Source organism: Mycothermus thermophilus (assembly GCF_041956435.1).
Source record: "Mycothermus thermophilus strain CBS 625.91 unplaced genomic scaffold VTJ04scaffold_6, whole genome shotgun sequence".
Taxonomy (NCBI): domain Eukaryota; kingdom Fungi; phylum Ascomycota; class Sordariomycetes; order Sordariales; family Chaetomiaceae; genus Mycothermus; species Mycothermus thermophilus.
The window spans coordinates 140,781-155,686 of NW_027191432.1; the positions used below are offsets into that span (position 1 = coordinate 140,781).

At 54.7% G+C, this 14,906-nt stretch overlaps 7 protein-coding genes across 7 annotated transcripts; 3 read left to right on the forward strand and 4 right to left on the reverse strand.

Moving 5' to 3' along the window:
* Nucleotides 1–138: 138 nt before the first annotated feature.
* VTJ04DRAFT_8450 (uncharacterized protein) lies at nucleotides 139–513 on the reverse strand (the record flags this gene model as incomplete). The annotated part of the gene is made up of 1 exon (XM_069366889.1): nucleotides 139–513. The coding sequence occupies one exon, from the start codon at nucleotides 511–513 to the stop codon at nucleotides 139–141; it is 375 nt and encodes a 124-aa protein (XP_069215272.1).
* Nucleotides 514–1,699: 1,186 nt separating this feature from the next.
* VTJ04DRAFT_8451 (uncharacterized protein) lies at nucleotides 1,700–2,508 on the reverse strand (the record flags this gene model as incomplete). Its single annotated transcript, XM_069366890.1, has 3 exons — nucleotides 1,700–1,772; nucleotides 1,897–2,135; nucleotides 2,260–2,508. The coding sequence occupies 3 exons, from the start codon at nucleotides 2,506–2,508 to the stop codon at nucleotides 1,700–1,702; spliced, it is 561 nt and encodes a 186-aa protein (XP_069215273.1).
* A 3,250-nt stretch (nucleotides 2,509–5,758) lies between these two features.
* On the forward strand, nucleotides 5,759–7,345 carry VTJ04DRAFT_8452 (uncharacterized protein; the record flags this gene model as incomplete). The annotated part of the gene is made up of 1 exon (XM_069366891.1): nucleotides 5,759–7,345. One exon carries the CDS (start codon nucleotides 5,759–5,761, stop codon nucleotides 7,343–7,345), a length of 1,587 nt encoding a protein of 528 aa, XP_069215274.1.
* A 186-nt stretch (nucleotides 7,346–7,531) lies between these two features.
* VTJ04DRAFT_8453 (uncharacterized protein) lies at nucleotides 7,532–8,899 on the reverse strand (the record flags this gene model as incomplete). Its single annotated transcript, XM_069366892.1, has 1 exon — nucleotides 7,532–8,899. The coding sequence occupies one exon, from the start codon at nucleotides 8,897–8,899 to the stop codon at nucleotides 7,532–7,534; it is 1,368 nt and encodes a 455-aa protein (XP_069215275.1).
* Nucleotides 8,900–9,275: 376 nt separating this feature from the next.
* On the forward strand, nucleotides 9,276–10,220 carry VTJ04DRAFT_8454 (uncharacterized protein; the record flags this gene model as incomplete). The annotated part of the gene is made up of 3 exons (XM_069366893.1): nucleotides 9,276–9,580; nucleotides 9,641–9,808; nucleotides 9,887–10,220. 3 exons carry the CDS (start codon nucleotides 9,276–9,278, stop codon nucleotides 10,218–10,220), a joined length of 807 nt encoding a protein of 268 aa, XP_069215276.1.
* Nucleotides 10,221–11,169: 949 nt separating this feature from the next.
* Nucleotides 11,170–13,323, forward strand: VTJ04DRAFT_8455 (uncharacterized protein; the record flags this gene model as incomplete). Its single annotated transcript, XM_069366894.1, has 5 exons — nucleotides 11,170–11,229; nucleotides 11,377–11,997; nucleotides 12,060–12,206; nucleotides 12,267–13,076; nucleotides 13,135–13,323. The coding sequence occupies 5 exons, from the start codon at nucleotides 11,170–11,172 to the stop codon at nucleotides 13,321–13,323; spliced, it is 1,827 nt and encodes a 608-aa protein (XP_069215277.1).
* Nucleotides 13,324–13,431: 108 nt separating this feature from the next.
* On the reverse strand, nucleotides 13,432–14,749 carry VTJ04DRAFT_8456 (uncharacterized protein; the record flags this gene model as incomplete). Its single annotated transcript, XM_069366895.1, has 4 exons — nucleotides 13,432–13,468; nucleotides 13,529–13,612; nucleotides 13,674–14,364; nucleotides 14,563–14,749. 4 exons carry the CDS (start codon nucleotides 14,747–14,749, stop codon nucleotides 13,432–13,434), a joined length of 999 nt encoding a protein of 332 aa, XP_069215278.1.
* Nucleotides 14,750–14,906: the final 157 nt, after the last annotated feature.

Consider the following 14,906-nt stretch of genomic DNA (forward strand, 5'->3'; position numbering starts at 1 on the left):
ATGCGCTGTTCATGCTTCCCAGAGGTGGTTGGAACCCGGATACAACAAATGCTAATCACACATCCAAAAGAATAACCTGGGGTCCTTGGGGGTAATAGGGGGAACGGGCCATGGTTATAGAAACGGGGAAGAGCATAGTTACCTTGCTACGAAGCCATGTTGGCTTCTCATGATCTCGCTGACTCGCTTCAGAGGATACTGCTTGTAGAGCTTGATGATGGTCTCGCGGTGCCTTTCCCACTCCTTGGCAGATGGGCCTTGGATCGTGCGGGATTGTCCATCGATGGCATCAGGGCTGGCTATAGGATGGGCAGCGGGTGTGGGTATTGGACCTGGCGTCGGACTGTGCTTCTTGGATGTTTCTGAGATGGAGGACGAGAACGGCGCAGTGCTCGCCGAACCTAGCCAAGCGGGCGCTACTGCAAGGTTCTTGGGGATGGCAGCCATGTTGGGAAGAGCCGGACCTGCCGGTGGTTTCAAGTTGGCTCGACGAGTTCCAGCCCCTGAGAACATGAGAGGTTAGGTGCGGAGTCTCCAGAATAAAGCACCTGTCCTCGTAGCACTTTCTTATGTCGAAAGAATAGAGATAGATGAACTCTTTGATCAGTCGTATGGGGAATTGGGGGATGGGAAAAACCTCAACTCAGAAGTCCGCGCGCATGCTGACACCGGGGTTGTCAAGGCGTGGTTGATGCTGTCATCAGAGGCTCACCACGGCGCAGCACCAAAAAAGAACCCTGCAGATGCTCCCCATGCTGACGCCAAGCCGGCTGAGACCAAGGCCACTGCCGCCATTGGACTCGAGAACGACTCCAGGCTGCTGAAAACGGTTGTTTGCGCCGCTGTCAGCATCTTGTTGCTCCTGATGACCGTGGTTCCAAAGTTCCGGTCTTAGTGGCGGATCACGTTTCGGGAAATAACTAGAAGAGGCGATTTGACCAGACCTCCTGGCTCTTTATAAGCTTCCCGTCCATGAGCCTTTTTTGAATACAGTCAGCGTCCACCGCGGAAAGGATGCCTTCTGAATCAAGAGGGCAAGGAGGACGACTCGGGGATTCCCTCACTGACAGAATAGGTCAGGAAGTTGTCAAATAAGCAAAGAGCAGCCATGAAAACAATCCCGAAGTTTTTTTCGCTTGACATTCTAAAGGAATCGTAGCGTTTGACTCCGTCTGTTAGTTTAGCTCCTCAGCTCTAACTTGTCAGGCGAGATGAGATTTGAGAGAAGATCCTTGACCGAGAGCGGTAGACTATTCGAAATGTTGGTGTGAGGAGGAGGGTGGTGACCCTCCAGTAATATTGAGGGAGTGGTAGACGAGCACGACAACGGAATTCCAATTGCAGTAAGATTTAATACAGCTCTTTGCGGAAAGAGATCAAATATCTTACTGATCTGGGAAAGGTGATGGATTTGAACGGAAGGAGGCGAAGAAGCCATCACACACCACCCATTACCATATTAGTGGCCTAAGATAACCAAACTCAGAAAAAGCCAGTCACGCTTAGTTCTCGGATGACAATATGAACTTCGAAAAGCCGTTTACTTTGTCAAGTATAGATGCTGCCTGCAGCAAGCTGTTGTAATTCTCAGATCAGACCACCAACCTAACTCCGGAAAATGCTGTCCCAGCCACTCAACGCCATGAACACCGTTTAAGTTGCGAGTATTATATGAGGTATAAGCCCTTCCTCTGCCAATCTAGTCCAGTAAATCTTGGCCTTCCTTGTAGTTCTTGAATGCGTCGCATATCGCCGTTGCAAAAGCAAGTGTTCTAACCGCACGTCGTAAGCATGAGAACTCTGGGAGTATTTATGGACGGAAGATCGGTGACCGCCAAGAAAAAGAAGTCATAATAACTAAAGACCAAGAGATAGACGACGAGATAGACGACATACCCCTGAATGTATGTGCATACCAATGGCGCAATCAGAGGGCTGTAGTCAGTCACCTTCGTGCTCAAGGTCAAAGTCAGGCCGATGGCGCTGCATGCCAGCAGAAAGTTGAGAACACAGCCAAAAAATGTGACTACAAGCTTGCGCCAGTGCTGTTCCCCTTCGGTCAGAGTGATCCGATTTGGCTCCACGGCCAGAAGGAAGATAAACAGGACAATGTTGAGGACAAATCCGATCGTTCCCTGGGCCATGGAAAACGTCTCTGTTAGCGTTTCTTTACTAGTCAATGAGGGGGGGTGGGGGGGGGAGAGCACCACAGAAGAGACAAGCAGGCGTATGGTGTGAATAACAGAAAGGGGTGCCTACCATCAAAAAGCAGGCTTTGAGCAAGATGTGGCTGGCGGCATCGAATGAAAAGGGGCTTGGGGACGCCATGCTCAAGACTGAACCACACCGGTTGGCGCCAGTCAGGGCTGGGACAGCCCATTGTATTGGCTCAGCATTTCTCCCGAGGTCATAGATGTAGCTGGTCGCCACTGAAACCACGAGATTGAGATGAGCCAGGATGCATCCCGCATGCATCAACTTCCAGCGGAAGTGTGTGGTCCGGTACATTGCGCAGATGGCAGACGGTGTGGGCGAACAGAAGACACGGTGAAAAGATAAAACTAAACAAAACGTGATACAAGAAATGGCCTATCAACGTGATTTCATGTCGTCAAGAATGAGATGATGCAATAGCAAGTCGTCCACAACAGCATGCACCGTGGAGATTTGAGCAGATGGTTTGCCAGATTTCTGAGACAGACTGGGACCTTCAAGGGAACGGCCGCATCAACGGTGTGTTATATCTAGATATCCATGCATCCCAGAAGAGGGTTCAAAGACCCCTGGATTGTGCCGCCGTCCCGGAACCTCACTGTCCAAGCCGTCCTCACGGTGTGCTGTGTCAGACGCCAGAGGCGCCCCCTTTGAGAGATTGGGGAAGGACGTCGCCATTGGTACCTGAGGGCCGGGAATATGACGATAGCCTGACTGGCCAGCCCTACAAGTGGCTGAAGCTGGGTGTTGATGAGGGTGAGGAAAGATCAAGTTGACAATGTGTGGAGTGTGCGACATCCTTGTCGTTGGCACGAAAGGTGTCTAGGCTCCCACTAACGCATCTTAAGCCTCAATCTTGTGTATCGGTAGTCCTATTACCGATCCATCAGTCAGTCTTCTGCGAGCCACAGATCGCAGAGATTTCGGGTTGGTGCCACGGGCCTGCGACAGTAGTTCCTAGGGAACAGGCCAAAGATCCGTTTATCGAGCCAATAGCAGCAAGTAGATGAAAGGTATGACTATACGAGCCTCGAAAATGCCTGTTCAAGCTGCTTCGTCATGTCATACATCCCCTCGAATCCCAGTACAGACGCCGTGGTGAGATGACCTGTGTGGATGATCCGTTTCTATTCTCTCATTGCGGCCGCCAATACCAACGCCCTGCGGAGTACCTGACTTTAGCAATCCAGAGAGCGGACACACCCGTCACAACGATCGAGGCTTGGTTAAGCTTCTTGGGTCAGCTCAGGAACCATACACGCAAACACGAGGGGAGGAGCAGAGGTCAAACTTCCCCAACAACGCCGTCAACCCGGGCTGCTCCGTGCCAGGTCGCTGGCGTTGAGGTGAGACGGGAGTCGAGCTTCCGGTCGGATTTGGGTCCCGGGTATCGTTGCGGAAGTGGGGCTGGCTGCCGTAAGGCTGAGCCCCAAAATGGAAAGTCCCCGGCGAATGCCCCCTGTCTCACTGGACCGGCACAGCCAGGCAACCACCTTGGCTCCGGGTTTGGCTGACTCAGCAACAAAACCCCTCCATGTCCGAAGATCCAAGACCCCGCTCTGAACCCCACCATCATCAAGGACTGTTCGACCCAGACGACGGGACGGGACCAGATCCCAGGTTTCCGGGTTGTTGGATCCCTCCTTCCAGGCAGGCTCTCTTCGTTCCTGTTGATGGGGTTAGACGTCTCTCCGCATTCTACAACCATGCTGGCTCGCTAACGTGCCAGGTGCTTCACAGACGAGAAAGTGTACTCCGCAAAGGCCCAATTGGATCCAAGCTCGTATATTTCCCCTTCGACTTCGCTGATTTTCATTCTTGAGCCTGGAGCTCCCCAGATTCCATTAACAGGCCTGCAGAGGACCTCCCCAACAGTTGACCCAACAGATCTGGTCGAGCACCTAGACATCTAAACGTCTTCGTTCTAGGCACCAAAGTGGTTCGAGTTGCTGACAGATCAGTTACTATCATGCTGCGCACGAACAGCTGGCTGGCTAAGAAGCTCCCATATTGACAGAATAGAGACGACAACGCGTATGAGTTTGATGGGCGCTTAGCCAACGACCGGCAAACCGCCGACACACCTCCACCTTCTCACGCACAGGTGGCTCACTCACTTCCACGCCGAGGTCACTCATTGCCGGCCGCCGGGCTCTTAGTGATGGTAGACTGAACGCGTGACCGTGTGGGTGTCACAACGGCGCCATCCGCTTCGGGTTCCCACTGCTCAACCACCACTGCGCCGCCGGCTGATCCGGGTGTATCTTCGATCCGTTGTCAAACGAGCCTTATTTTTCTTGGCCTTTCCGAGATCCAGGTGCTCGTAGGCCTCCGATTCGAGAACACGTGCCTCATTAAGACTCGGCCCGGGGCTCAGCCTGCGTTGCCGTGAGCGCCTGGACTTACTTATGGCCCCCACCGAGAACCCGTTTCCCACCAAAGATTCTCATCGCTCACGTCCCCGGATCCCAAGGGCATGGTAAGGTCGCCATACACGGCACTTCTCACTTGCCAGTGAGCCTGCAGGAAACATGATGAAGGAGGCTGCATGTGAGATGCAGGTTATTTTCGAGTCATTTACCGAATGGCTTGGTCCTGTAACCCCACATACACCAAGTACCACTAGTCAAGTCTTTCATGACCACTTAGCTTGACGGCGTCTTAGTGTCTAGTATGTTCTCCAAGCGGATACACCGAGAGTTGCAGAATGACAAGACGCCACTCAGCAACAGCATTAGTCTTTCCTCTCCTTCGATGCTGCGTGTACATAGCCAGAAGAAACCCTTTCCAAGGGCGTCGTGTCCGGCGACTCTACCTCGTAATGGACTAGCTGGCTTGTTGATATCTTCGACCTCCGCCTCAGCGATATGTTGGATCTTGGTTTCATTTTCTTTGCCATCCACCTTCTCCCTCTCGCGTCAACAATCTGTCCAGCACCATGGATGCTTTGTGGGACGTGATCCGAATAACCATCTCGGGTTCTGGGTTCTGGACCGATTCGAATGTCCGACCTTCCCATCGTCAATGCGAAGGCTGTGTTGCCATCAACGAGCTGCTTCGCTGGGCCGAAGTGCAGAGGAGACGGGGCCACAGCTTTCATGGAACCTCTGCGTCTCGCATTGTCCATTCCAACTTCCTCGAACTCGACGCATGTGCTGCCTCCCCCGGCTGCCCGACATGTCGGGCGATCCGGCGGGCGTTTCTCCTAAACCAAATCACGAGACAAGATACGGAGCGACTGGCACTACCGGACAGCCAGTGGCCGATATATGCCACAATAAGCCTCAGCTCTTCAGGGAGTTGCCAGCTACTGCTCGATATCAAATCACCAAAAAGGACCTGGTTCTCAGCCTCGATCCACCTGAGCAACAATCCCCCTCTTCGTCCCAAGCTTCCAGGGCATGACAGACAGCCGGCCCTCCAGGTTGACTTTGGGGAGCTTCGCGGCATCATCCACAACTGTCTCACCAATCACGAATGCACGTCAAGATACCGATGGTCACATCGGAACCCTACTTGGCTCCTCAAGATCCTCCCCGACAACATGGTCCAGCTGGTCGAGGGTCCGCAGACCCATGTCGACTATGTCGTCCTCAGCTACTCGTGGGGCGACCCGGCAGCAATGCCACCAGCCGAATGGGCCAGGATTAAGGGCGCACGTACCATGACTGTCAATGGACGACCCGTGCCCGAAAGGCTAAAGCCGTTTTGTATGCGGGATCTCCCCGAGACGATGCAAGATGCCATAATAATCGCGGAGTCGCTCGGCTTTTACTTCATCTGGATCGACAACATCTGCATTCCCAAAGGCACGGACTGGGACAAGGAAGCCGGGATGATGCACGAGGTGTACGGCAACGCCGCTTTCACGCTTATCGCGGCGTCGAGCACCAAGGCGACCGACCGTTTGCTGCGTTACCGTCTGGCATGGAAATACCGTGGCCATCCCAGCCCGTTGCGGGAACAGTGGTGGCTCCATGACGACGAGATACCCTTGAATCGTGTCCGCTTCGAGTCACCGGTAGCCAAGCGCGGCTGGACGCTCCAGGAGGAGCGTCTATCACCTCGGGTTGTCTACTGGACCGCACAGCGCTGGTACTGGTCTTGCGCCGAATGCCAGGTCGTTGAAGGGAAAGAGCCTCAGCCGGTTTCTCAGGCGGCGGATGGTGACCCCCCTCGCAGCTGTCCGCAGCGATTCCTCGAACTCAGCCGCACAGGTGACGAGAACCAGCTTCACGAGGAGTGGCTTGACATTGTCGAGGCGTACACACCTCGGGACCTGGTGGCGTCTCAAGACAGGTTCCTCGCCATAGCCGGTCTCGCGGTGCGCTTTTACAACGCCAAAGCAGCACACGGCGGATCTTTGGTAACCGAGGAATATCTTGCGGGATTGTGGAGGGATGATTTCGCAAGGCACCTCGCCTGGTCTGTGACGACGGCGGTCGATCCTCGACACAGCCTGCAGCATATTGCCCCCTCGTGGTCTTGGGCGTCACTACCCCTTCAGGTGCCGGTTCGGGCGAAGATTCCGTTCACTCCAGCGAAGGATTTTGCTTTCCTCACTGTCGAGCATGCCGATCCACCCAACACAGGCCCAGATGTGAACAACGAAGACCCCGACCTTGCCTACCTCAACCGAGGACGGGCCATGGAAGAGCGAGGTCGTGCAGTCAAAGTCGTTGAAGTGCGAGGCCGGTTCCGCCGGTTCATCTCAGACGATACGGTCAGAGAAGTTCCATGGGAAAGCATCGAACGGAACCGTGGCGGCCGGACCGGCTTCGACTTCTCCGAGCTTCCTGGCCAGAGCATCTACGCCCGCCATCACGGGGATGGAAGGATCTTGTTAAGGGACGCTCATAGTGGTGAGGTGGTGGCCCAGCTGGATTATCTGGCACCGGTCGCGGCAGCAGCTGGTGGCAAGACTAAAAGTCGATTCGCTCCCTACGTTCCTGAGGGGGCCGAGAAGGACATTATGTGCCTCGAGATCGGCGAACTCGCGATGCTCCTGCTGCTGCCAACTCGCCGATGGGGTCAGCCAGAATCGTTCCGGAGGGTTGGCGTTGTTGTGGGATATCATAACAGGAAGGGCTTCTTTTATGGTTGTGAGACCAGAACCGTTCGTCTTGCCTGATGGACTCATCGGACGTTGAAATTAGAGTCGGGATTTGTTGATATGTTCGATTGATAAGGAACAACGCTGGGCGTTGGGTTAACTTTGGTTTGGTACATACCTATTTAGATTAGACGTGTTTAAATCGAGTCTCCTGAAAGACGATTGCTTATCTGGCGTCGGATCTTTGCTTTGGTGTCGAGGCAGTTATGCCTTGGATACGCCTTTGACCAACCGGCCTCGGACATAGACTTCGGCCATGTTCCTGTCGTCTCCGGTCATGATGAACTTCTCAAAAGTCGTCCTGAGACTATCTCCCTCCTCCACCATAGTCATGATTCCCTGCTCATTCCCAAGCGTGCCAACTACAATAGCATCGAACTGCTTGCCAGCCTCAAAGTTACCCACCTCACGCTCCAGACCACAGACGCGAGCACCACCCAGCGTGGCCAAGTTGAAGACCTCGTCGACCGACAAGCCCTTGTCCTCTCCCTTGGACATGACCTCTCGGGCGTGGCTGGCAATCATGGCCTGCCGCATAGCGTCAAGCATGCTGCTTGAGAAGCCACCACCACTGTCCGTGCCCAGACCGACCTTGATGCCCCGACGAAGGAAGTCCCTCACAGGAGCCGCCATGAAGCCCCCGCCGACTGTCATGTTTGAGATGGGGCAGTGTGCCACGCCACAGTCTAACTCCCGCAGCCGGCCCATCTCGTAGTCGCTCATATGGCAACAATGGGCCAGGATACTCCGCCCGACCGGCAACAAGCCGTAGTGTTCGTATAGGTCGGCCTCGCAGGCGAACTGTGGGAACAGTTCCTTCGTGAAGGCCATCTCCTGCTCAGCCTCATTGAAGTGCGTCTGGACATGCAGGTCCGGGTTCTCGCGCGCCAGATGACCCAAACCCTGGAGGAGCTCCGGGTCGCACGAGATGGCGAAGCGCGGGGTAAGTACATATCGGACGAGCGAGCCCTCTGGGTCGAGGGCTCGCACATGGGCGATACAGTCCTCGGTAGCGCGCAGGCTGGCCTCAACGGACGGCTCGCGGTAGTAGTCTGGGCTGTTGCGGGACATGTTACACTTGCCGATGAGGGCGCGCTGGCCCTTGGCGAGGCATAGGTCGGCCAGGATCTTGGTGGCCTCGGCGTGGAGCGAGCCGTAGTAGGACGCGGTGGTGATGCCCTGGCGCAGGAAGCCGTCGACGCAGGAGGAGTAGACTCGACGGGCGTGGTCCGGGTCTGCAAAACGGGCCTCGTTGGGGAAAGTGATGGCGTCAAGCCAGTCGAGGATGTGCATGCCTTGCCCAAGGCCACGCTGGGCCCATTGAGGGGCGTGGTTGTGCGTGTCCACGAACCCGGGAATGAGAAATTGACCCGGAGCGAGGCGGTGGATTTTCACGTTATCTTGAACAAGGTCAGGGCCAAAATTGGCATCATCTGGATCGACATGCTTGCAAAACTTGGTGATTTGGCCATGAATATCGACAAACAAGGCTGCATGTGGCAGAATCTCGAGATGGGAGGTTGAGAGAGAGTGGATGACGGGTCCAACAAATAGCCGAAGAGTTTCTGCCATCTTCGAGAACACCAACAGTAAGTCAAGAAAAAACAAGACACAGGATTGGGGGAGGTTCTACGAAGAACTTGGGCCCTACCTGATGGGCAGCAAAGGTGAACTTGAAGAGGTTAGAGGACGACCCAAGGGCGTCACCCATAAACCACGGGTTAGGGTTTTACTTTGCACATACGGACCCACGTGGTTTCGTGGATGGCTGGGCTCCAGGCGCGACCTGCAGCACGCTCAATGAACCAAACCCCGATCCAACCTCGAGCTCATTGAACCTCGAAGACCCAATTCCGAGCGACCAAAAATGAAGCCCGCATCAAGTCGCAAATAAGAGCCCTCGAAAATTGGAATCATATTCCCTTTCATTCCGTAACACCAGTTCACCATGTCGTACGAAATCTTCCTCACCTCATTTGTGCCAGACGATCTCATCGTCAAGGCCCGGAGCATCCTCTGTGGTGTCGCGGGTACTCCCGAGCGTCACTCTTACAGGCACATCCAGCATTATGAGCCATCGGACCTGAATGTCAAGGGCTTTCTCACCATCAAGCAGCTTCAGAGGGAGCGCCTGCTGCCGATCACTGCTCAATGGCAAGAGCTGCACCAAATCCTTGCCAAACAGCCTGCTGTTGTGCAACTTCGAATGGACATCACAGAAGAGGTCGAGATCGCAAATGACGCCTTGACCAAGTGAGATTCCTCCTCCGGCATGGCGGTCGAGCAACCAGTTTACTCACATTTTCCTTCCAGTCAAAAGTCTCCTTACATTGAGATCCCAGTTGCCAAACGACCAACGCTGCGGTGGAATGATTTGCCCGATCCAACAAACCGGCAAATCGACCCCTCCATCACCCAACGCAGGGTTCTGGAGATTGCTGATCCAAGAGCTGAAAAGATCCTCGCCGAGAATAAGTTCAGGTTCGTCCCAAAGAATTACCCGATCATCGCATACCTCTTCCCCCCTTTTGCCGCGCTTCGCTGCTGAGACTGTTCCAGACTCAAATCCAGTCTTATCGAAGAGTCTTACCGCTGGTGGCGGGAGGGCATCGAGTATTGCTTGACCCGTCACTTCCAAGCCTCCGTGACCAGTGAATCTGCAACGTCACGGCAACTTCCTAATCCCACTACTTTGCAACCCGTTGGCACGAACTGGATGTTATATGTCCGGGCCAAGGTCGACAATCAGCCCCCTTCCACCATGCCCGCCCGCATGAAGCAGCGGCAGTTGGCCTTGTTGCAGATCAAGCAGGGTCTCCGGGGAGTGGTAGACTTTTTGGCCTTTGACAGGCGATGCCACGATACCCGGATCTTGGAGCCGAGAAGGGCATAGTTGCGAGTTTGGAATCTCCGACCAAGTGGTGAGGTAGCATGATCGGCGATGTTTCTCTGTCGGACGTTTAGCGTTGAAACAACAAGATCACTACAAGACAAGATACCCCCAACAAGTACTGTACGTTCAACTCTTCCGACAAAATAGATGAAGATCTTTACAACTTGAGCCTGGCGGATGATATTACGACGTGTTGGCGAATGGAGGCGTAAGGTTCTTTGTTTCCTATCATGAGATGTCCAACCAACATTCGATCTGGCACTGTACATACAACAGGTTGTTCATGAGTAGGTAAATTGGGGGGCAAATAGAGTCCTCACTACATACGGAGCGCAGTAAAAGGCAGTCAACAGAGCAACAACAGTCATCTGTTTGTCCCTGTATGTACTGCACACCGAGAGATTGGTACTGTCAACGGACGGCTTAGTGTACTTGACCCAACCCACGCTCGGCAAGTTTGCCGTTGCTCAAACTCCGCCACTCCTCGTGTGGGATATCATCGATGCGCCCTGTCTCCATCTTGTCGCGTCCCAAAACGCCATCGGCTTCGCCAAGGGTGGCCAATTGCTGGGCCTGGCCGACGACGCCGGACCCCGGCAGGGCGGGGCATCCCGGGGTGAAGCAAGGGGGCCCGGACCGACCGGTGCATGAGCCTAACTTAAGGCTCGCCTGACCTAGACCGAGTTTGGCCACTCGGCACTTGACGGACGGCTCCTCTTCAACTCCATCATCCGTATCATCCAGACCATCCATATCCATCGACGCCGGCGAACAGAGACTTTAAACTGTTGAGCATCTCTCACGCAACAGGTGACACAGCTGAGACGACGATAGGCTTGTGCGGCATACAAACCACGTATAATAATAATAAGACATTGCCGGCACAGACAACACACACAACACAACGACAAAGTCACCCTTTTTCCTTGATTCATGCTGCTTACCTGACATGGTCTACGGCGGGAAGCCCTCCCGAGGATGCCGGACTTGCCGTGCAAGACGGATCAAGGTGGGTTCCGGCTGATCGGACGACGGCCTCCCTCGAAGCCCTCCTATATTCCTCGTCCGGCGGCCTATTGGAGCGAAAGAACCAGATGACCGCCCTTAGACCATGGCCCTGTAGCTGTTCCATTCATTCTAACTCTCATGATGGCAGTGTGATGAGGGAAAACCGACATGTCAGAGATGCGCAAAGTCGCGGAGAGTATGCGGTGGTTACCGGCACGAGTTTGAGATTGTCCACCGCGACCAGACTGGTTCAACAGTGAGACGGCTACGAAAACATCATGGAGAACGGCACCAGCAACAACATCACCCTCACCACCAGCTCCAAAACCCGTCATCATCACGGCAGCGGACCGTCATCTTTGTCCAGGAATATCCCCAGAAATCGTGGAAAAGGCACCAGGCCTTCAGTCCCAGCCCTAGTCCTCCGCCAGAAACGGCCCTGACCATTCCCCTAGCTCATCGAGCCGCATGTTATTTTGGATCTAACTTCATCCTGCTACCCCTGGGCTCCGCTCCTCATGGTTTCATGGAATATCTCGTGCCGTTGATGAGCACACAACCACAGGGAACCGCATTGCACCACGCATTCAATGCTTGCGCCTTCGCGCTCCTCGGAAACCGCTCCACGGCCGATGGCGTGAACCTCTCGCAATTGTCTCTCAAAGAGCACACACTGGCTCTTGCCCAAACACACAAGGCGCTGGGCAATCCGACCTTGCTCCGTGCAGACGCAACCTTGGCTGCCGTATTGTTGCTATGTTTGTATGAGGTGAGTGGTGTTGGCGTCATCTTATGGTCCGGACTGCTCCTCCTGACTTGGCTCTCCTTCAGAATATTACGGGCCACAAAGAGAGCAGGATGCTGGCATGGCGCACCCATATAGACGGTGCTGTCAACATCGTCCATACGCGGGGAAGAGATGAGATGTGCCAAACTCGGATAGGAAGGGTCCTGTTCAACGCTGTGAGACACAACCTGGTATGTTCGAGTCCCGGACCAGAGATTTGCCTCAGCCTCAATGCTAACCTGGTCCGCAAGATTTCACGCACTCTATCGTCTGGTGCTCCTCTACCCTTCGGCTCCGAATGGTGGATGTCTGGAGGCGACACCAACACCCTCTTAGCTCAGTGCCAGCGATTCGCCCTAGCCTATGGCGAACTCAGAACTGAAGTTGACCGTTTCCTATTCACCGTCTCCTCCAGATCCGACGAAACATTAATAGCTCAAAAACGTCTCCTCTCCCAGCGTGTACACGACTTGGATCAGAAGATATCCCACTGGCTAGCCTCCATCCAGGAGCCCTTCCGATTCCGCACCATTGCCCACGTAACCGAAGACGGCCTCAAACGACGGAAAGGATCCATTCTGTACGACAAGGCTGACATTTTTCCTGGCCGCATCGACGTGTACCCAGACTTCGTCACGGCCATGGCGTGGAACATGGCGCGCGTCCTCCGCGTCCTGCTTGTCTCGCTCGACGTGCGCCTGGGTGCTTGGGCTTGCGCGCCGGCTCACTACCACACATCCACTGAGTATCAGCAGGCGCTCCGCACGAGCCAAGAGGAGGCAATACCCGACATCATCGCATCCGTGCCATACCACTTGGGCGGACGGTTGAACGGGAAGCCGATCATGACAGCGGCGGGGCGGGAGTCGGAAAGGTTGTCCGGGTTTGTCTGCGGAGAGGAGGGGGGATACAAGGCGCTTCCGGCCATGTTTTTGATATGGTCATTGACGTGCGTCAAGAACTGCGATTTCACGACGGAGGAGCAGCGGGCTTGGTGCAAGGGGCGGTTGAGGGTCATTGCGGATGGCGTGGGCTTGAAGTATGCCCATATCACAAATGAGGTATGTTTTCCACTGCTGGCGACCATGAGAAAGCCACTCGGTGACTGACACTGGAAAGGTTAATATCCGCTTCCCGTCGATGTTGATAGCTCCTGATGGAGGGATGGTTCGTATCCGGCCTTTGTATGGACCTGGCCATGGAACAGCTGCCAAACCGCCGATTGTACCTGTCAGGTCTGGGGTCCCAAGCACGCCAGAAAGTTTGCGTTCTGCAGGCTCAAGTCCATCGCCGGGCCGCGAAGGATGAAATGAGTAGGATGACGACTCTGTGGAGCTGCATCCCGAGACAGAGGCCTGAGAAGAATTAACGATAATGCTAATGTTCGTGGATATACCTATTTGCTGTAATTAATGCTCATGGGAACCGGAGGTCTGTGAACTCGAGGATGGAACTGTTCTCGATCTCTCAGTAACATGACCCTTCACCCCAAGATCATTGCCCCCCTCCATACTTGGCGATCAACTTCCTCATGATGGACATGGCGCCGCTGCGGTAGCCGCCGCCGAACAATGCGAAATGGTTGAGATGATGGTACCTGGGAGTGCGTTAGCCATCCGTCAAATCTTGGGTCGAAGTGAGTTGGTGACGGGGCTCACAGTTCATAAAGAGCAACACGGTCCTCAAACTCCTCCTTCGGCTCCGCTTTGGGAACCAGGCGCTCATATTCCTTCCAAAATCCGCTGCCAAACCCTCCAAACATGCGCATAATTCCCAACTCATACTCAGAATGCCCGTACACACACGCCGGGTCATACACCACCTCTTCGGCACCTCCTTTCCCTCCAATCCTCCCCCTTCCGTGATTCCCACTCCACAAATCCCCATGCACAACCACCGGGTACACCCCCTTCAGATGATCATCCCCAAGCAACCTGGGCACCACCTTGTCAGCGACCTTCTCGACCGCCGCCGCCAGCTCCTTGTCCGGGCCGTTCTTGCGCAACCCCTCGCGCAGGATCGCCCGCAGCCGCCGCTCGGCGTAGAACTCGGCCCACGACTCGGTCCAGGTGTTGTCCTGCTCCGTGGAGCCGCAGCAGGTGGTCACGGGGAAGCCGTACATGGGCTTGGAATAGCCGGGAGGAATGGGGGCCGGGGTGGTGTGCACCTTGGCGAGCTTGGCCGCAAGGGAGAGGCCGGTGCCGCCGGGCGCGGAGGAGCCGAGTTCCAGGAAGTCCGTGACGAGGAAGAATTTGCCGCCCGAGTGCGTCGGGCCGTGGGCGTGGGAGCGGGGGACGAAGTTGAGGGAGGGATCGACGGAGTAGAGGGCGTTGAGGGAGGCGTGTTCTCCTGAGAGGGGGTTAGATGGATGTGAGCCATGAGAGGGCGTTTGGGTGTGACGGAATCCGGAAGGGAATGACGTGATGAGAGGTGTGTTAAAAGTAACGAAAAGAATAAGATATTAGGATATATGATGGCAAGAAAGTTGAGAGAGAGATCTACATAAGAAACATCGAGTCTCGCACGCCTGTCGGCATTCAGACTCACCTCGAAACATCACTTCGGCCTCTGGACCAAATCCTGTCTTGACAAAGTACGTACGCTGTTCACCATCTTTGTCGGCAATCAGTTTGAAGGTCGAAGAAAAGCCGGATCCTCCATGAGCCACCATTTTTGAGCTTGTTGGCTCGAGGCCGAGGGCTTCGAGAATGGCTGGGTCTACGTTGGAATGCATGACGGTGGTGTAGAGGGAGTTCTTTTGGTGTGAAGCAGACGCTAGGAGCGCAAAGGTTCAGTTCAAGCTTGCCCTCCAAACACTTGATACCTTACTTAGGTAGCTTAGGCAATCGAGCTGTGCATCGCACGAAATTCAGAGTTGGTGATGACGTTTT